Raw genomic sequence first — 20307 nt, forward strand, 5'->3', positions numbered from 1 at the left:
CTTATCTCTGTGAAGTTGAGCAATTTTTTATATTAAAAATTGGTGAAAGGGACACCCAATGAAACCGACTCATTTGTTCCGTCTTGTTTTGTCAAGACTCGAGAGAGCGTGAAATTTCCTCTATCTTACTTGACCCGTGGGCATTGTGGGGGAAAGAAATGAAAAAACCTAAGATAGGGAGAATAGCACATGAAAAAGTAAAGATTCATATCACGAAAAATCTCAAATTAATATACCCGTGGTAAATTTACCTCAAAAAAATATAAATTGATACACTTTTGATATAAACCAATATACCCGTAATAAATCTATTCCATGTTAGTTTCCGTTAAATTTTACAGTCAAATTACTGAATTGGGTGATACGTGACAGTTGACTGGTATATCGACTTTGGATTTTGCTATATTTTTGTCACAATCATACTAGTTTTGTAGTATTAATCTAATTTAATAAATGATATATTTGTTTATACCAGTTTAGAATTTTTGACAGTCAAAATATTAGTTTTGAATAATTTATTACAAGTATAGGAATTTTTGTGATCATTTGAGATAAATTTATCACAAATCTAAAAACTAGAAACTGGACAGGTTCTAGGTTTCAGATCTGAAACCTACCCGACCTAGTACCGATTACCCTTACTTATGGCTCGATCTAGATCTAGACAACCGCGTAGGCCGCGCCACACCACTAAAGTCGGTTTCCCTTTCATGGGCGGAGCTTTTCCTAGATCCGCAGCACAAGAGGGCCCCAACCCTCCCCTTTCTATCATCCCATTCCTTACGCACACTGTGCGGAAAGAATCTTGATGATGAGTGGCATCACAGCCATCGCAATTTACACAAAGACATGCGCACACACTTTTTACCCTAAAACTTAAATCTTTGGGGATTCTCTTAATTGTATGTTCGGTGGAACTATCCCAAGTTTCCATGGAAAAAGCGGGAATAAAATCAGGCTAAAGAAGATTTATGCAATCACAACTTTTCATCTCCATTGTCTGCTGGAACTTCACGTGACCGGAAGGAGCTGACCTCACTCCACCTTTAATGGAAGAAGGGAAGGGAAAGTGATGGTCGGAATCGCCAGCCCCCGCCAACCCAAAAGCTCCTTCCCTCTTCATCATCATTCACTCCCGACACACACCTGAAACGGGCAAATGTATGTAGTTTGAGACGCGCGAGCCGTTCATAAAATCGGCTCCCGATGGAAGGAAATTTGCTTTCGAGAGACCCTTTTTCGACTTTTCGGTGTTTGGATGAAGAGAAGTTAATGGATGTACAGAAAAGTTCTCCATGGACAACGAGCAACAAGATTAGTTTTTTTTTTTTTTTTGGGGGTGGACAACTTCCATTTCCGACAAAAAGGAAATTGATTTTTCTTAAATCACCAAACAAATAAAAAAGTAATATTTTCTTTTAGTGGTCTTTAATTTTTTTGAAGATTAATACAACGAAAAACACTAAATTAGCACATTCATGATAAATTTACCCTTGGCTAATTTTTTTTACCACTAAAAATCACATTGATATGCTTGTAATAAATTTATCATCCATTAATTTCCGTTAAATTATCAAATTGAATAATACGTGGCAGTTAATAAGTGTACTACCACTGGATAGATGTGTCGGTTTGTGATTTTTCGTTGAGTTAATCCAATTTAACGAAAAAAGAAATTGAAGGTAAATTTATTACAAATGAATCGATTTGAGAGTTTTGATGGTGGCGGCAGGTGACGGCGGGGATGCCCTCGGTTTAGTAGGGAGAAAAGTGGTGGGGACCAGCGGCGGGGTCCTTTTCTAGAGACTGCATCATCCCTTCTTTAGTCTGTTAAAATCACCATCATCATGGACCTGGCCTCCTCCACTCAATTACCAAAGACAACCAGAGAGAGAGAGAGAGAGAGAGAGAGAGAGAGAGCTTCACATTCTTATGCACGTTGCTCGCCCGAAGAGGAGAGAATCGGGATAAAAGGAGGGAGGAGGGAATCATCATCGCCTGCTCCTGTGTCAAATGATTCGGCGACACCGATCCGCCCCGGTGGGATCCGAGGAATGCGAAATGCGAACGGAAAAACAATCAGAACCGCAACCCCCGACCGTAGGTATATTCATGATGATGGACAATTATATGATGGGATTCGGTTCGTTTGAACTCGAGAGCCATTCGAAAGGGGAAGTCGATTGCGTCATTCTTTTTCAGGGAGGGAGAGAATAGTCAACTACTGAATTTGAAATGCCTGCAATGATTTTTTTTCCGGGCAGTTAATTTCGATAGTGCCTTTAGTCGTCCGGATTCAGATATGGTATTAGAGAGCATTTCAATTGTCGAAAATCTCAACATATGTTTGGTGCAATCTAAGATAAGATTGAAAATCTTTAAAAATTTTGTTTTACTAAGAGCGCATTTGGTAACGCTTCTCTTCCTGAAAATAATTTTTACTAAGAAATAATTTTTGAGCAAAAGAACGCATTTGGTAATTTTCCAAAATTTTTATTTTCGGGATAGAGATATGTTTGATAAAATTCTTAGGTTTTTTATTTATTTATTTTATTATTTTTCTTATTTTCTTTGGCCGTCACCGGCCATGGCGGTGGCCAAGCAATCGACTGGCAACGTTCGGCGAGCTCGCTGGAGCCTCACCGGGGCTAGGATGAGGGTTAGCAAGCTCACCGGAGCCTCGCCGATGGCCTGGCGAGCACTGCCTTAGGGCGAGGTCGACCTCGCCTAGCCATGGCGAGGCTCGAGCAGGCAACACTTTGGCGAGGTCATTGGCACTGACGACTAGCCAAAAGGAAGAAGAAGAAGAAGAATAAGAAAAGATAAGAAAAAAGAAGAGAGAGAAAAATAGATTCTATAAAAAAAAAAAATTGGGAATAAGAAGCTATTTTTTTTTCTTGTTTTTGTTTCAAATCTATTTCTGGGAAAAAAGTTTTACCAAACATATTTCTATTCTTTTTTCGTTTTCCAGAACAAAAGAACATAAAAAATTGTTCCGGAAATGGAAACAGATTTTAACAAAGAGGCCCTTAGTGTGTTTCCTCTTCTTCTCTTGGCTCTAAAGGGAAAATAAAATGAAGAAAAAAAATCAAGCGCAGACTTTTCAATGACAACAAGCAACTCTATTTCTAAAAAATAATGCTGTACCTTCGGGAAGAGAAGCCGCCGGCGAAGTTTTTTGGAGTTCGTCGGAAGTGCTTGTCACCGTCGCATGGAGTTGCAAGCTGGAAGTTGAAGAAAACCTGGCTATGGTGGAAAGAGAGCGAATTATGCTGGACCAAGGAGACGTATTTGTTGACTTCTGAGAAATACCCCTGTAGTTTTACGATTGAGAAATACCCCCTTAATATGGTTAATTTCGACCTCCACCCGCCACTTTTGACACTCATTATGGTGTCCTAAATTTGCCGTCCCATTCGTCGCCCTCTCGATCAATTTCATGAAGATCGGAATCTTCTCCCAATCCCAAATACCAAATCACTCAAGACATCGAAGAGGAGGTTAGAAGTTCCCTAAACTTCCCAAGAAACCTCTGGAACGGCAATGCCGAGGTCGTCCGTTGCTATTGGCCATGAATGAGATTATGACACCCACTAGAATAGTATTAGCGTGTTATGTAGAGAATGCTACTGGAACACGATTGATTATCCAACGATAACAATTGGAGACGATGACGCCCATGCAATGATCGAGAATGGTGGCTAGTGACTATCATAGTGATGGTCCTAATGTCGTGGCTGGCAAGAGAATATACGAATGCATATACTTATCACTCAATTGTCAAAAAATAGTAGAGTTCGTTGAGTTACTTTTTGTAAAGAAAATTATTTGAATATGATTTATCACACCCTTAATTTTATCTGGATTTTTTTGTTCAGATGATGTTATTAAATATCAAATGGGGTAATTATTAAATTAAGTAGAAATAGTAACGAGTATTACTTATGGAGCACGCTAGGAATTTTATTATCTCGTAATCATGATAAGGAAAAGTAACGGGAAAACCAAACGCCATGAAAGAGAAAATCCTGCACGATCATGACGTGGCATAGTGATCCTATGGTTTTTTTTTTTTTTTTGGTAAGATCCTATGGTTAAGCTAATTATCCTTTTTTGTTCATTTTTTCTTTTTGGCCATATAAAGTAGATGGATGCATGACTCAACATATAAATAAAACTAATTAATCTTTTGATTTAAAGCTCCTTTGATTTCATGAAAAATAAATTATTTAGAAGATATTTTTCAAAAAAATCGCTTGTCTTATTTGAATTAGTCAATAAAAAAATATATTGATCATCGATAACATTTTTTTTTATGGACGGTGAATATTTTTCTTATTCATTCATTTTTGTAAGTAACATGAGAGATCATTTTTGGGAAGATATATTCCAAATTATTCAGTTTTTGCAAAACAAACACACCCGAAGTAGATTTCCAAACAGGTCATAAGACCCATTTCTTAATCTATATTTAATTGGCCGAGTTGCAATACGAGCTAGTTATATTCAATAAATAGATCACAGATTACTACGAAATGCTAAAACCCAAAATAATATGGGTGTTAAATAGGTTCGCAACTTCCTTAAACATGACTCACATCTATAACTTTTTATTTACTCTCTTGTCCTTACTTGATTGTACACTTGTTTGCTTCACATTCTTACCTCAATTTGAATACAGGTTTTTCCTAAATCGAATAAAATACAAAAGTGTTTTAGCAATCTCGGTGGAGCGTGAGTTACCGGATTTGTATCATACGGAAAGTGATTATCTCAGTCGGATCATTTTTTGATATGAATTGATTTATCGTGACGCCTCAATTGATCATCGATGACGTCACAGCACACGTGTGCGGAAAATAGACGTCGAATTTCTTACCGAGGGAGGGGGGGGAGCACCGGTGCGTCCGTGTGAACTTGGCCTTTTCTTTAAACCACTTGGCAACATCGTGGAGAATTGGATACCGCGGGGGAACATCAAAAGGCGAGAAAGGGGTGCGGGTGACGACACGTTCCACGCCGCCCGCCCGCCCGCCCGCAGGAGTCGCCCGAATCCGATGACTCCATCACGTGCGTCGCACGCGCTGATCCCCCTCGCGTCCGCGTCCCTGCCCGTTGGTGCCTTTCCTTTTCGCAGCAGGCAAATCGGCGAGGACAGCTCGGCTCCGCGTGGGCAATAAAATAATCAAGACGGTTAATACCGTGAGAAAGTCTAAACTAGCTTACTGGTGTTGTAGCTGTTTTAATATGAACTCCGCGCCACAAAAAATCTTAAATTAATACATTTCTGACGTGACATTTAACTTGTTAAATATCGTGTTACAGAAAATCTTAGCAATATCTAATGAAAATAAGTTTTGAAAATTTGAGGTAGCTCTTACTCTCAGGACAAAATTAGCATATTTTAACAAATTTCGCGGTAGAAGGTTTTGATTATGGGAGATTTTTCAGGGTGCAAAAATTAGTTGAGGGTAAACACTTGTGTATTGACTTGAGATTTTCCGTAACATAAAAATTAATTTTAGAAAAATATGATGTGGGGTTACAGTTTTTCTTTTTATCGGACTTATCAGTTTAGTAACTCCCATGGCATGAAAATTAGTTTGGGTAACGGTGACACAGGTATACTGTTTCAAGATTTTTTGTGACGCAAAAAATGAATTTAAGGTAAATATGATATGGATGTACCAATTTTAGGTTTTTCTTTTTAATGGTATTAACCCATTATTCAATTCATTAAGCATGTATATTAATATCGGATGGTCCAGATTCTACTAAGTACATCACACTTGTCTAATAATTTCTTCGGCTTGCAAATCCTATATCGACAAGTCGTTAGGATTGTAGTTAGAAAAGCATGTATAAAAAATGTAAGAAGTCTAAAATCCGTGTATAAAATTTGGTTACCAATGGCACGACGATGTTTACATCATGGGGCATCACATCATTTAATAGATTGCATAGGTTAGGTCCTCATGGTTGTAGATGTTTATACACACATGTTTGTTGATTTTGGAGCCAAATTTGTTTAATGTAAATCATGCCGGGAATGACCCTCCCATATCAATGGTGGTCCCTTTTAAGTTTATTGATGATAAATTATTACGTGCAAGGTGTATGCATCCAAGTACCCGTATTATCTAGGTAGTGGGTCCACATGATTTCAATGTGCACACACGTAATAATTCCTCCAAATTTGACCACTTATTTATCATTTGAACGAGTAATACAGGATATGCTAAAAAATTAACTCATAAAGTTTAATATGGATTTAAGTTAAAGATTTATCTTATTCAAGACTCAAATTGTCACACGCAATGCTATTTAAAAACAACAATACGTAATTGTTTATAACATGTATCGATATGCACGCACATAGTTAAGTTACATGAGAATTCAAAAGTCAGGTCACGAGCTATTCAAATCAATTATTTTCGAACCCAAACCCGAAAGAATTCCCAGCTACTCGGGCTCTAAAAAAAACTGGAGCCGAGTTTAAATCATCTACTGGTCCAACTGGAGTGGCTCCTAAATTGATTAATTTCATCTACAACGTCTCTAACAAAAAGCCTATCAAGTCAATTATCATGTCAATCATTATTACGTTAATTTAATAAATTGGCTATTTTTATATTAATTATAATTAATGCGGCCTCGATATCTCTTCATATGACGCGGAAACCTTTTGATTTCTTTCCGGCTTTTCTTGTCGGCAAATTCACGGGTCCCCCCCTCCCGTCCGCCTCCTTCTACAATCTCCCCCACTCGCGAATGTGGGGCCCGGGCGTGCGTGGACCATTTCTCCCCGCCCTCCCCAAAACCCCTTTGACAAAACCCAAAGTCAAACCCAAAACCACCGAGCGGTTTTTCTCACGTCCTCTAGAGAGAGAAAGGCAGTGGGAAAGCAGAGGAGGCAGGCAGCAGCATCGAGATGCCAACCCCTCTCTCTCTCTCTCTCTCTACTCGATGGACGTGTCGTCTATATATGCAGGTGCAGATCCCCCCTCTCTCTCTCATCCCCTCCAAAAGTCAGCGCCTTCTTTTGTCTCTTCTCTCTCTCTCTCTCTCTCTCTGCGCCTCGCGATTCTTCTTCCGACAGGCGAAGCAGAGCGCCGTGGCTGCTTTCGCTGAAGATTTCTCAGAGCTTCGTCTCTACAACAGCCGAGCGAGAGAGGCCATGGAGGTCGACTGGGATCTGCATGCCGTGGTCAGAGGCTGCACAGCCTCCTCCTCCTCCTCCGCTGCCGCCGCCGCTGCAGCATCGTCGGTGGCGGAGCGTCGCCTCGAGCCCGCTGCTTCTCGTGCTCCGTTCTCTGCAGGGGAAGGACCGGATTCGGAGCCCTTCGAGACCAGGAAAGGCGCCTTCCTGGAGGAGCTCCACGAGCTCTACAAGCCCTTCCTGCCCGCGTATGGACCTCTGTTCTCGCACCGCAGCAGCCTTTCCGTCTCATCTCCGCTCGCCGTCGAGGGCGCGAAGAGCTCGTCGAGCGCTGGTTTGATGCAGAAGAGGCCGTTTCAAAGCGCTTCTGCGATTGCTCCCCTGGCTCCTTTCAAAACGAGCTCTTCAGCTCCCAGATCCAAGAAAAGGTAGCGTCTTTTTGCCCCTGTTTCTTCCAAAAGATCTCATGTTTCGTTACGCACTCGCGGTGACTAACTTCAGAAGACAAAACAGGAAGAGCCAGATGAAGGTGGTTCGCCAAGTTCCTGCAGAGAAAGTCTCTTCGGACGAGTGGGCTTGGCGGAAGTACGGTCAAAAACCCATCAAGGGTTCTCCATATCCAAGGTACTTAAGAAGATTAAATCTTTCCGTTTCCAGAATGCTCGTGAAAAATTCTCCCTGATTTTTTATGAAAATCCTGTTCTTGATGGACTTTTTTATGATTTCTGCAACAGGAGCTATTACAGATGCAGTAGCTCCAAGGGGTGCTTGGCCAGGAAGCAAGTAGAGCGGAACAGATCCGACCCAGGAATCTTCATAGTCACCTACACGTCGGAGCACAATCACGTTGCACCGACGCACCGGAGCTCGCTCGCCGGCTCCACGCGCCCCAAGACCTCGACGCCCGAAACCGAGGTTAGCGTTGACTCCGCTGCTACCGCAACCACAACCCCAGGAACTTCAGGGGAAGAGGAGGCGGCGCATGTTCCTCAGAGCACCAGCAGCGAAAGCGGAGAAGAGAAGGAATACAGTCAAAGTAGCAGTATGCTGGACAATGACGGGGAAGACGAGACTGGTGGGTCGTCCGGTGCGGCTCTGAGCGATGATTTCTTCGTGGGTCTGGAGGGATTATTAGGTTCTCATTACGAAGATCCATTTTCGGATCCGTCTCAGCCGTGGTTCGGCTTATCTTGGTCAGCCGGCGATGCGGTCACCGCCACCGGCGGTAGCTGAGTCGCCGGAATAATTAAAAAGCACTTCCATCAGGGAGTCTCTCGTTCTCTATTTTCCTCCTTTTGTGCCCTGTAGAGAAAAGCCGAGTGCTAAACCGTTGATGTAGGAAACGTGCTCTGTTTTGTAAAATGATTTCGATTAGGTTTGGAAAACTTTACTGAAAGATGAGGATATGGGTTGTTTTCAGTAATTGATTTTGCCGTTTCTGTTCCACAAGAACTGGCACGAATTATCAGTGCATATCATCCGTTCCAAGTTGCCCTGTTCTTCGAAACTCTGTGACTCCATCGGGTTTCCCCCCTTCAAGACTCATCTAAATTAGACGCTGAATATATATATTTCGCGGGCATCTAATCGGTCAACTTGCTGAAGTTTCAACATCTAATGAGCATACAGTAAAATGATATGGTCGTAAATGGGAACCAAGATTTCGATGCGCATTTCAGGACTATCATGTCCAAGCACGCTAGTTGAATGCCTCTCCCCCGACCAAAAAGTCAACGATCCACCCCACGGTCAACGCCACGAGGCTCGCGCGTGCGCTCACGCCCGCTTCCTCGCGGCTGTCGTTGCGTGCTCCCTCGGCGCATCGAGTGCCGACATGATGAAACAACGGCATTCCGATCCAACGGGCGAGACGAGCCGAGCAACTCCCCTCCTGGGCCGACGCGCGTCGGATCGGCCACGTCACATCGCCCCTCGGAGATAAAGCTCTCCACTCGACGCGCGCTTTATTCCGATCTGACCGCCCCGCCTCACTCGCGCCCCTCATGCCGATTCTCCACGCGCCACCTTCTTCGATAAATCCTCTCCGCTTCCTCTCTCTCCTTCCGCGCCCCACCGCATTGCCGACCCTCCGCTCTCCCCCGACGGTAATCAGATTGGCTCGAAGGTTCGCGTCCATGGCGAACTCCAGCGCCGCCAGCGGCGCCGCCTCGCCGGAGCACGTCGCCGGGGACTGGTACTCGGTGCCGGAGCTCCGGCTCCGGGACCATCGCTTCGCCGTTCCCCTCGATTATTCAGCGGATCGGAACGCCTCGCAGAGGATCTCCGTCTTCGCTCGTGAAGTCGTCGCCGGTACTCACGATTCCGAACTCAGCTTCTCATTTCAAATCGCTGTAAATTTTGTTCTTTTCCTGATTCCGAGGCTTAGATTGTTCAGAAATGGAACTCGACAGGCTTAGATTGTTCAGAAATGGAACTCGGTTTTCTCGAACGCTCGATTCTTATCCAGAAATCAAGCGGTAGTTGTCGATGCTGGAATTGATAAATTCAACTTAAATCGAAGTGTTCTCGGGCTTGGACCACAATGGATGAATTATGGGTTCTTAGTCTTAGCTCGGTTGATTCGATAAGCGAATCTTTATGACCCTTTACTGGGTTTCTTTCGGCAATTCGAAGCTTTTTCTCGTAGGCCGACACCTGTTGACCTAAACAACGTATAAAAGCCTGCTCTTGTCCGTACATTGTGGGGTGTCTCGTCGCTATGATTCGTGACTGTCGAAAGCATCCTATGCGTCGGTTGCACTAGTGTGTGACGAGGAGGACAACGACAGCGCGACAACCACGACATTTCTCGGAAAAGGAGGGGGAGAAAAAACAACCTTAACCACTAGTTCCGTTCGAACTGAGCAAGATCGATGCAAATGCATGGAAGTCCAATGGAAGTTCCACACCTTGTAGTAATGGATACTGTTCATGCATTCACTATGTTGGAAGTGCGGGATAATGATCAACTGTCTCCAAATCTATGACAAAGTATTCGAATATGTGGTGGAGCCACATCCAGTGGGATATGGTGATTCTTCATTTTCATGGGTTGTTCCTAGAAAGTAATTTGAACGGAATTCGGATCGATTGACTAGTGCACGTTTGTACTTTGACCTGCTGTACCAGTTTCTCAATCACGGAGCTGTCATGTGTATAAATTTTCAAAACGAGAATGTCTTGTGCCAACTTAAAGAAAACCCGTTTGTGTTAGAAAGATTTACTATCTTCCAGCAATTTCTGCTTTTGCAGTTCAGTACGCAATGTACATAAGTATTGGGTTTTTCTCTTTAATCTCCTTAGAAGCACACCCAATGCTAATGCTGCGTTTAAGAAATTCGATATTTTTTTTCACATCCGTGGACTTGTACGAAGAGAGAAGCACCCCATGAATGCAAAGTACAGTATATTTTCATTGTATTGATTGGCCTAAACAATCTTTAACGGTATCTATGTTGACTTGTTCCTAACATTTTGTTTGCTTCAGTTGGGAAAGAAGAGCAACAACTGCCATACCTGTTGTTTCTACAAGGTGGACCTGGTTTTGAGTCCCCAAGACCCACTGAATCCAGCGGATGGCTACTCAGAGCATGTGAAGAATTCCGTATAATCTTGATGGATCAGGCATGATGTTGCAAGCATTACCTAGAAAATTAATCAGTAAAATTTAATCTCAGATTCAATTTTTCCTTGCTAAATCTCATAAATGTCGTTAAACTGCAGCGTGGAACAGGCTTGTCTACTTCATTGACCGTTTCATCGATGTCGCAAATAAAATCTGCAGAGAACCTGGCTAATTATTTGATACATTTTCGAGCGGATAATATTGTAAATGATGCTGAGTTTATTCGAGTGCGTCTTGTTCCTGATGCTGGACCTTGGACAATTCTGGGTCAGGTATTTCAGTTTTTCATTCGACTGCTCAAGACTTTAGTGGACCAAGCATTCAGTAACAAGAATTTTGCATTATGAATTGCTGAAATGCTCATGCTTACTCTTGATAGTTACCAACAAGATGTAATCAGTTCTTCAATTTGTTTCCCTATGTTCTATGATTAATTTGAGTGACACTCTTTTCCCATTTTGCAGAGTTTTGGCGGTTTCTGTGCAGTCACTTATTTAAGTTTTGCTCCTCAAGGACTCAAACAAGTTCTTATAACTGGTGGAATTCCACCCATTGCAAATGGATGCACTGCAGATATTGTATATAAAGCAGGCATAGAGTCGGTAACTGTTCAAAGTGAGAAGTATTACAAGAGGTATCCTCAGGATGCAGAAGTTGTTCGTGAAGTTGTAAAGTATTTGGCAGAATCTGAAGGTGGTGGGGTGAGATATCAAGTAGATTTATGGAACCCCGGGTGCTGTCAATGTTTGTGCTAAATCTCTCTTGTTTCTAATGAATTGCAGGTGATTCTTCCTTCTGGTGGCATCTTAACGCCTAGGGGTTTCCAAACTCTTGGGCTTTCTGGCTTAGGATTCAGTGCTAGTTTTGAGCGATTGCACTACATGTAAGAAGACATATTTTCAAGTTCTAAAAAGGGATCCTATGCAAAAAGTAAAACTAATTATTGATCGTCCTTTCTCATGGACTTGAACACAGGCTTGAGAGGGTGTGGGATCCTGTTTTAGTACCTGGTGCGTCAAAGCAAATGAGCTACTTCTTCTTGAAAGCTGTAAGACCTAATGACTTGTGACTACATGATTTGTTGGTTGGTTACAATACACATCAAAGTCAACCTTAGTTGTTCGATGTGTGCAGTTTGAGAATTGGTTGGGCTTTGATACAAATCCTCTTTATGCTCTTCTACATGAGCCCATATACTGTCAGGTAAACATCTCACCCCATTCCGTATTGATTATGATTGAAGCTTGTCAGTTTCTTCTTGCCTGACCAATTTTTAATATTATTGCGGTAAAGTTAAGTTAGTCATTGAATCAGGTAATTCAGCACAATGAAGAATTGCCACAAGCATTTGATGCATTTTCCTGATTGCTTCATTTATGTATAGGGTGCGTCATCACAGTGGTCTGCTCATAGAGTGATAGGTGAAGATGAAAGCAAGTTTGATGCCGTAGAGGCAGCAAAAGAAGGTCGTCCCGTTCTTTTTACAGGAGAGGTAGGAGGAAGGTCTGTAGTATTGCAATTAATGAGTTAATATATCTATTTTTGCCTGTTCTGTTGATGTGCATGACTTTCCTTCCCACATTTTATTGTTAAGATGGCTTGTGTCTGTGCTCCAGATGATTTTCCCATGGATGTTTGACGAAATTCATGTCCTAAAGCCATTCAAAGAAGCTGCTCAGATATTGGCGGAGAAGAAGGATTGGCCTCCGCTATATGACGTCACTGCTCTCAACAATAACAAGGTGCTTGGAATTTCTCTCTTAAAGAAAGACTTAACCCCAGGCGTCCACTGCAATGAAAGCAGTTGGCTCCCCAATACAGATCGATTCTGGTTATCAGTCGACTCATTCATCTTTATTGACAGGTACCCGTTGCAGCTGCGGTCTATTATGAAGATATGTATGTTAATTTCAAGTTGTCGATGGAGACAGCTTCTCAATTAGCTGGTATCAGACTATGGATAACGAACGAATACATGCATTCTGGTCTACGCGATGCAGGCGGTCGGGTTCTGGAGCACCTGTTGGGCATGTTGAACGGAAAGAAGCCTTTGTTCTAATTTTCACCGTTGGTTTAGTTTTCTCGTCAAACTCTTCCATTCGAGTACATTCCTCTCTTGGAATAACAAGTTAAATCACCGAATAAAGAAAACTTCCCCTTTCGCATTACCGTACTAACGGCTTCTGTCGTGTTAACAAGTCAGATGATGTTGTTCTAAATGCTTTGAGGACTTGAATGCTGTATTAGGGTGATTGGTTTCCAGTCCGAGATCTGATCCCACTTTGGCGTCAGGACCGGATCAGGACCGGAAGAGAAAAATGGTCAAGGTGCTCGGGGAAAAAATCCTAAGAGAAATAGTAAGGCGGTGAGGGGTCGTTGCATAGGAATTGATGGCCGAGAGTGATGCATCGCTCCATTGGGGGGAGGGTGGTGAGGTGAGACCGTGAGAGGCAATCAGGGTTTGCCGAGAGGAAAGGGAAAAGAACGAATGCATGAGCATTGTTGAGCGAAAGGAAAAGACCAAAAGAGGAGATAATGCATTGTTGGGCATGAACATACATGCGTGAAGCATTTATAAATAAATAAATAAATAAATAATAGTTGGTCCAATTTTCCCCTTGGAACCTATGCTCTACCACCCTTTACCAGACTATCGACTTGTCGATACTTGAAACGTCATTGTTTGGTGAACAGCGTTTGATCTAGAACCGGATTTGGTACCTCTCAAGCAGGCTTGTGTCTTTGCCTCTTTGCGTGTTTCAGACACGGAAAAGTCAAACGGGTTTGGACCGACGTTTTACCTGGTGGAGGTATCGTGCTTCACATAATCTAATACATACATAAGAATACGTCAGTAGGCATGATAGAGAAAGGAGGAGTAGGCGGCGTGCGTAGACGGTGAACGATTCCTACATGTTTCGCCTTCCCGTCGCTTGCAAAGATTAGTTGAACAGAAACAGGTGGATGTTTTGGTGGCTCTTTTACCTCCCCATCTCTAGGGCATTCATTTCAGGGAGAGATTGCATACCTTTTTATCACGTTCTATTTATATTTTTCGGATAAGTTATGAAAACTTTATTGTATATATACATCTACATGCAGATGGATGGTAGGTATGCATTTGAATAAAAGGAGTTAATTCTGGCTCCGAAAAATTAATCTTTTAAGAGATATATGAAATGAACCTAGACAAACTTGTTTTAATTTAAATTGGCATGCAGATTGTGCAATAAAATAGGAAGGAAAAAAAGAAAGAAAAAGACTTATAAAGGAGTTCCAAATGTTCCGCCTCTATGTAGCCTTGCGTGTGCGTGGGTCAGTCCAACCTCTTCACCTTCCACGACCCTTTTGAGATCAATATCTTTTGGAAAGTCCTGCGCCTTGACACAATCTGAAATCTCCATAATGGAACGACAAGAAGCTCCTCCTCCTCCTCCTCCACCTCCACCTCCGCCTCCGCATGGAATCCCGTCGTTGCCGCCGCTGTTGCCTCAGAACCCTCCCTACGTTGTCGCTGATTCCTCGTCGCACCCGCCTCCCATAGACACCCACCAAGTCCTCGAAGAAATCAACAGTTTGGTCAGCCTCGCTTCTGGTAGTGCTAGTGCCTGGATCGATGGACGGGGTACCCTTGATGGGGACGCCGCGCGCCATGAGGCTTCTTTAGTGGCGTCCGAGTACCGAACAGCCATGGAAGAGATCAGGGCGAGGAGATTGGAGAAGCGATCTAAGGCTGCCGCGAGCAGCAGAGCTCGAAAGGCGGCGAGCCCGAGGTTCGAGTTCCAAACGAGGAGCGAGGACGACCTGCTCGACGATGGCTTTCGTTGGAGGAAATACGGGCAGAAAGCCGTCAAGAACAGCACGCACCCCAGGTCTGTATTCGCGTTGGCTGGACTACATACGTATGCGTATACAAACACATGCAGTTCATCATCTTTGCGCATGAAAGCATCATCACTTATATTTATGAAGATACATCGTCCATGTTGTAAAGGACAGATCGCATGATGTCACTGCTAGAAAATGGATCTATAGCGACCAATAGAAACGTGGTCTCGAAAAAGACTTCTGGCGACCCAATACGAATCGGTCGCCAAAAAGAACGTCTAGCGACCAAATAGATCATCCTACCTTAAGTTCTAGATATAGACTGTTATGGATTATATAGGGCTCGCCTCGTATAGGTCATACTAGGAGAGAAAATCAGGCAAATGTGCATGTCCTATTTGAAACGAACTTCATACAATTTCAATTGTCTTCTCTATGTTTTGTGCTCAAAATGACATATATAGAATATTAATTTCACTAATGATGTCAAATCATCATCACAATCACCGTCTCCGAGTATGCTTATATGTTCAAGATCAACAATGGGATTAAATCGATCGATGACGTAATGCACACATTGAGATTGGTGTCTTAAGGATGTACATAGTCATATGCATATAAATCCATCTCTAATCTAATGTTGTTGGTGTTGTGTGACATGATGCAATAGGAGCTACTATCGCTGTGCCCATATCGCGTGCAATGTGAAGAAACAAGTGCAGAGGCTGTCTGAGGACACTAGCATCGTTGTGACGACTTACGAAGGCATTCACAATCATCCCTCCGAGAAGATAATGGAAACCCTATCTCCTCTTCTGAGGCAGATTCAATTGCTCTCTAGATTTTCGCCCGACAAGTGATGACCCCTCTTCAATTCTTGGGCAATTCTTTAGTTAATAATCTGTACACATATATGCGCTTCTTAACTTTATTCCACTTCCCTTGGTACATGAACAACTCAATCTTAACATATGATAACAGTTCTTTTATGAGCCAAATTCTCTTAATTGTTGTTGGCACTCTCACATGTAGAAAAAAGGCACTATTTGATTGAGCACGAGGTGAAGCTCTCATGTTTCGACAAAAAAAATTGTATTTTTTTCCTAGTAACTACTTTGATTTGATAGAATAACACTAGGTGAGAAAATTGTTTAAAAAGTCATAAACCTATTCCTATTGTAATTTCATCAATTCAGTTATGAAATTTTCAATTTTATCGATTGTGCACAATTTTTAATAATAATTTTTTTTTTTTAAAATTAAATATTTTTATTTTTATTTTTTTTTTTTCCTTTGTCGGCCTAGGTCACCTTGCCGACCGCGCAGGCCTCGCCTAGACCAGGCGATAGATAAGTTTGCACAATGAAAAGAGTGAAGAGTGAACCACTCCTATTCATCTCTTTGACCCGAAAAATTGAAGCCCATCATGGATTAAGTCAAACCCAGGCCGAATCCATAAATCGTATTGCAAGTTGTCATAATCTTTTCCTTTTTTTTTTTTTAATTATTTATTGGCCTTTTATCTTTTGGTTTGTTTTATGAGCATTACTCGATCATATTCTCCATTTTGTCTTTTATACGATGCCACCATCTCTTTTCGCAACGGCAAAGAAGAATCCTTCGGTGGTCTGAGACATGATGGGCATCTCTGACGCAACGCTTGGAAAAGGATTCCAAATGATAACTTTTGTTTTTTTCTTTTCTTTTCGAAATAATGAAGTGTTGATTAAAATATCTTAGGCACCTATTTATAGGTATGTCATAATTTAGGAGATAATCAAACAACTTAAATCAAATAACATAATTAAGGAAAAAACATTGATAAAGGAAATTTTTTTTCAAAATGTTACAAGATTGACATCTCGAAAATCAAGAAAAACATGTAAATTTGAAATCAAATATAATTATCCATTTGTAACTTCAAATCTTGCAATCTTTTGACTTTATGGGACTATCCTGCTCTTTTGCCGCTTAAAGATTTTCATATAAGCATTTACCCATTGTTCTATATCAATCTTGCACCCTGCACACCAATACAAAAAAGACAAAAGAATTCGGTTTTATTAAATGCATGCTAAGATCTCATCTCACATTATAATATAGCCGTTCATGTATCTTTGGTTTTCACGCGAAAAATTAAAACACGATCCTATCAAAATCAATCAGATGCGCACCCAACTCCATTTGCGTGCAAAATAAGACTTAATGCTAACTTTTTGCCAAACAAAAACTCCCCCGCCAATCGTACCAACTTTTGCACCTCTCGAGTGAGCAAGCATCCATCCGAATTCGAAGCCTATCCATACCTATATAAAGGTGGTTGAGTGGAGTTTTGGGCTGAGATGAAAATGACTGGATATAAATTGATTTACTTGACCTATTTTGATCTATTTAACCTATTTTGAATATAGAGAGTGTGGGATCGAATAAGGGCGAGAGAGAATGGTGAGTTGTCTAACTAAGTTGTGAGTCCATTTAACGCCAACAATTTTAAATTAATTTATAACTCATTTACTGAATATAATTAAATCATATAACAATCCAACCCATATATATACCCAAATCAAGGAGAGTGCATGGAGTGAGTAAACGTGATATCAAATGAGAGCAAGAAAGAGTTATAAAGGCAAGTCAAGTCTAAATATGTTGTGTACCCATTTAACGCATATACTATTTTGAATCTTATCATTTCTAAATCCATTTGCTAAATATAAACAATCTATATAATAACACGATCCATTAAATATTGATTAAAAATTGGATTTACAATCCATTTTGAGAGGGGAAAAGTATTAAAAAAATCTTCAATCTATTGTATTAATATCAATTTAGTCATAAACTTTTCAATTGAACTAATTCATTCATAAACTTCTTCATATTGATACCAATTTAGTCCATCATGTCAATTTTAGTCTGTTGGCACTAATGTGGACCCTGATTGGTGGTTGGACACTAACATTGACGTCGGTTGGTGGCCAGACGCCAATGTGGCAATTTTTAATAATTTTTTTGAAATTTTTTTGAAATTTTTCTTCTCTTTTTGTTTTTTTATTTTTTCTTTTTAGATGGAAATTAGTATTAATATAAAAAAATTAGAATTTTTTTTTAAGAAATTAGTACTTTTTGCTAAATATAACAATCTTTAATTCCATTAAATATTGATTTTTGTTTTTTTTGAGAGGGGAAAAGTTTTCTTCTTTTCAATTTAGATGGATTGAAATTAGTATTAATATAAAAAATTAGAATTAAATTAGTCAAATTAAAAAAATTAAGATTGAATTAGTTTCTTTGAAATTTTTTTAAAATCTTTCTTCTCTTTTTTTTTTTTTTTTTTAGATGGATTGAATAAATTTTTAGAATTTTTTTTTAAGATTGAATTAGTACGCATTTTTCTCATTTTGAGAGGTATGGCATATCATTTTACAAGATCCGCATCGAGCGGCATCATCACCGACAAGGCGGAAATTAAACGCGCAAACTCCTCATGTCGATCCCTTAAACCAATCAAAGCAACACCATCCTTTGTCCCCTAAAAGACCCGTTTACACGGGATAACCACGACGCCCACAGGCGCGCCACGTCACCGCACTCCCACCCCGCGCGCCCGGCATCGGGCCGTTCAACACGACACGTGTCGCGGCCCGCGCTGGCTCTCGCGTATAAAACGCGAGAGGCCCGATCTCTTCGGGATCGCAATCCATATTCGGCCTCTTCGCAATCTCGTCGCGAAATTCCGATCCGATCCGATCGAGAGCTCGCACGGAGAAGCAGCAGCAGCAGAGAGAGAGAGAGAGAGAGAGAGAGAGAGAGATATGGGGGATTTGCTGGACAAGGCGAAGCACTTCCTGGCCGAGAAGGTGGCCCACATCCCGAAGCCGGAGGGCAGCGTGACGGACGTCGACCTGAAGGGCGTCACCCGCGAGTGCGTCGAGTACAACGCCAAGGTCGCCGTCAAGAACCCCTACGGCCACTCCCTCCCCATCTGCGAGATCACCTACTCCTTCAAAAGCGCCGGCAGGTATGATAAACCCCCCTTCTTCCAAAGTCTCGATTTTCTCGTACCTGGATTTCGATTGCGAACGAGACGTGGGGGAATGATTTGGTTTTTGAATGAATCAGGGAGATAGCGTCGGGGAAGGTGCCGGATCCGGGGTCGCTTAAGGCCAGCGACACGACGATGCTGGACGTGCTGGTGAAGACGCCGTACAGCATCCTGATGAGCCTGGCGAAGGACATCGGGACCGACTGGGACATCGACTACCAGCTCGACATCGGGCTCATCATCGACCTCCCCATCATCGGGAACTTCACCCTCCCCATCTCCACCAAGGGCGAGATCAAGCTCCCAACCCTCACCGACATGTTCTGATGCGATTGTATGATGACGCGATGAGCAGAATAAAAGTCGCACTTTCCTTGTGAATTCACACGATCTTGATCTTTCTCTTTCTCCTTTTCATAGTCCCACCGCGAAATTTCGTGGGTTTGCCGTCGCCTGTTTTGGATCGAAGCGGGCGCACTCGGATATTTCTATGTCTGACGATGTCACTCGTGTTCTGAATGATTCTCGAAACCGGGGGGACAACGCGCTTAATAAGTGAAGATATAATTATCTAAGATATTAAGAAATAAATTGATTTAATTTCAGATTCAAAGATTGCATTTCTTGAACGAGCAATTAGAGGGATTTTGAAGCATCCACGCGCGTTTACGCTCTAAATTACACGTAGCAAAACTATCATGTACGGTGGACGAATTGGGACCTCGAGGAAAAAAGAAGGAGATTTTATTTAGATAAGGATAATGACATAAAAATTCCCTTAACTTTAGTCTAATTTTTTATTCATTCAATATTGATCTCTGAATTTTAGCTTGGTTTATAAATCTTTTATTTGTTCAACTTTAGTCTTTTTTTTTTGTGATTCATTCAATATTGATCGTTGAACTTAGGTTGGTTCATAAATTTTTTATTTGTTCAATGTAGTCTTTGAAATTTTGATACGTATTTAATATAGTATTTGAATCATATGAAAATGTTTAATATGGTCATTCCATTAACTCAAGATCTGAATATTTTCATAAAATTTACAGACTAATTTAAACATGCACTAAAAGTTTAGGATTATATTGAACAATTTAAAATTTTATGGATCACATTGCACATAGAAATAACGTTAAGAGATTATTTTGAAAAGGAAAGCTTATATCGATGATGTGTTAGATTTTATTTCTTTCGAGAAAAGTGAATGATTTTGTAAAATATTTCTTTGTATTGCTTCAAATAATTTGTGAATATAAAATAAATTTATTATCAACAGAAATTTATATCTAATCATGATGAAAAATATCTTTCATTGATTCGTATGACAGAAAATAAATTTAAAATTATTATTTTTCCATCGATTCTAAATATGGCTCGATAAGGCTGAGTGGGCTTTGACATTGTTTTGGCCCATTAGGCTGGGTCTTTGGGGATTGGGCCTTGGCACCACATATTTTATTTTAATAATTTTATGTTTAGGCTTTGCATCATCAAGGGGATGTAGCTCAGATGGTAGAGCGCTCGCTTAGCATGCGAGAGGTACGGGGATCGATACCCCGCATCTCCACTCCTCTCTTACTCGTCTTGTCTTTTTTAACACCTAAGCTCTTATAATTACGGTATATCTTGTGGGTACTCGTATTTTTTTTTCCC

General features: G+C 41.2%; 4 protein-coding genes and 1 non-coding gene across 5 annotated transcripts; all 5 read left to right on the plus strand.

Annotated features, from left to right (window-relative positions):
• The first annotated feature begins 6964 nt into the window (after positions 1–6964).
• Positions 6965–8605, plus strand: LOC104442133 (WRKY transcription factor 22). The gene is made up of 3 exons (XM_010055460.3): positions 6965–7587; positions 7673–7783; positions 7894–8605. Exons 1-3 carry the CDS (start codon positions 6986–6988, stop codon positions 8390–8392), a joined length of 1212 nt encoding a protein of 403 aa, XP_010053762.2. The 5' UTR covers positions 6965–6985; the 3' UTR covers positions 8393–8605.
• Positions 8606–9125: 520 nt separating this feature from the next.
• On the plus strand, positions 9126–12957 carry LOC104442134 (proline iminopeptidase). The gene is made up of 10 exons (XM_010055461.3): positions 9126–9469; positions 10647–10783; positions 10883–11056; positions 11249–11485; positions 11567–11667; positions 11760–11832; positions 11919–11987; positions 12169–12276; positions 12401–12526; positions 12649–12957. Exons 1-10 carry the CDS (start codon positions 9163–9165, stop codon positions 12841–12843), a joined length of 1527 nt encoding a protein of 508 aa, XP_010053763.2. The 5' UTR covers positions 9126–9162; the 3' UTR covers positions 12844–12957.
• A 1142-nt stretch (positions 12958–14099) lies between these two features.
• On the plus strand, positions 14100–15610 carry LOC104442135 (probable WRKY transcription factor 75). Its single transcript, XM_010055462.3, has 2 exons — positions 14100–14656; positions 15283–15610. The coding sequence occupies exons 1-2, from the start codon at positions 14190–14192 to the stop codon at positions 15470–15472; spliced, it is 657 nt and encodes a 218-aa protein (XP_010053764.2). The 5' UTR covers positions 14100–14189; the 3' UTR covers positions 15473–15610.
• Positions 15611–18145: 2535 nt separating this feature from the next.
• Positions 18146–19039, plus strand: LOC104442136 (desiccation protectant protein Lea14 homolog). The gene is made up of 2 exons (XM_010055463.2): positions 18146–18630; positions 18732–19039. The coding sequence occupies exons 1-2, from the start codon at positions 18425–18427 to the stop codon at positions 18979–18981; spliced, it is 456 nt and encodes a 151-aa protein (XP_010053765.2). The 5' UTR covers positions 18146–18424; the 3' UTR covers positions 18982–19039.
• A 1109-nt stretch (positions 19040–20148) lies between these two features.
• TRNAA-AGC lies at positions 20149–20221 on the plus strand. Its single transcript has one exon. It is a non-coding gene; the product is annotated as a tRNA-Ala (tRNA).
• Positions 20222–20307: the final 86 nt, after the last annotated feature.

Source organism: Eucalyptus grandis, chromosome 4, assembly GCF_016545825.1.
Source record: "Eucalyptus grandis isolate ANBG69807.140 chromosome 4, ASM1654582v1, whole genome shotgun sequence".
NCBI classification, from domain to species: Eukaryota; Viridiplantae; Streptophyta; class Magnoliopsida; order Myrtales; family Myrtaceae; genus Eucalyptus; species Eucalyptus grandis.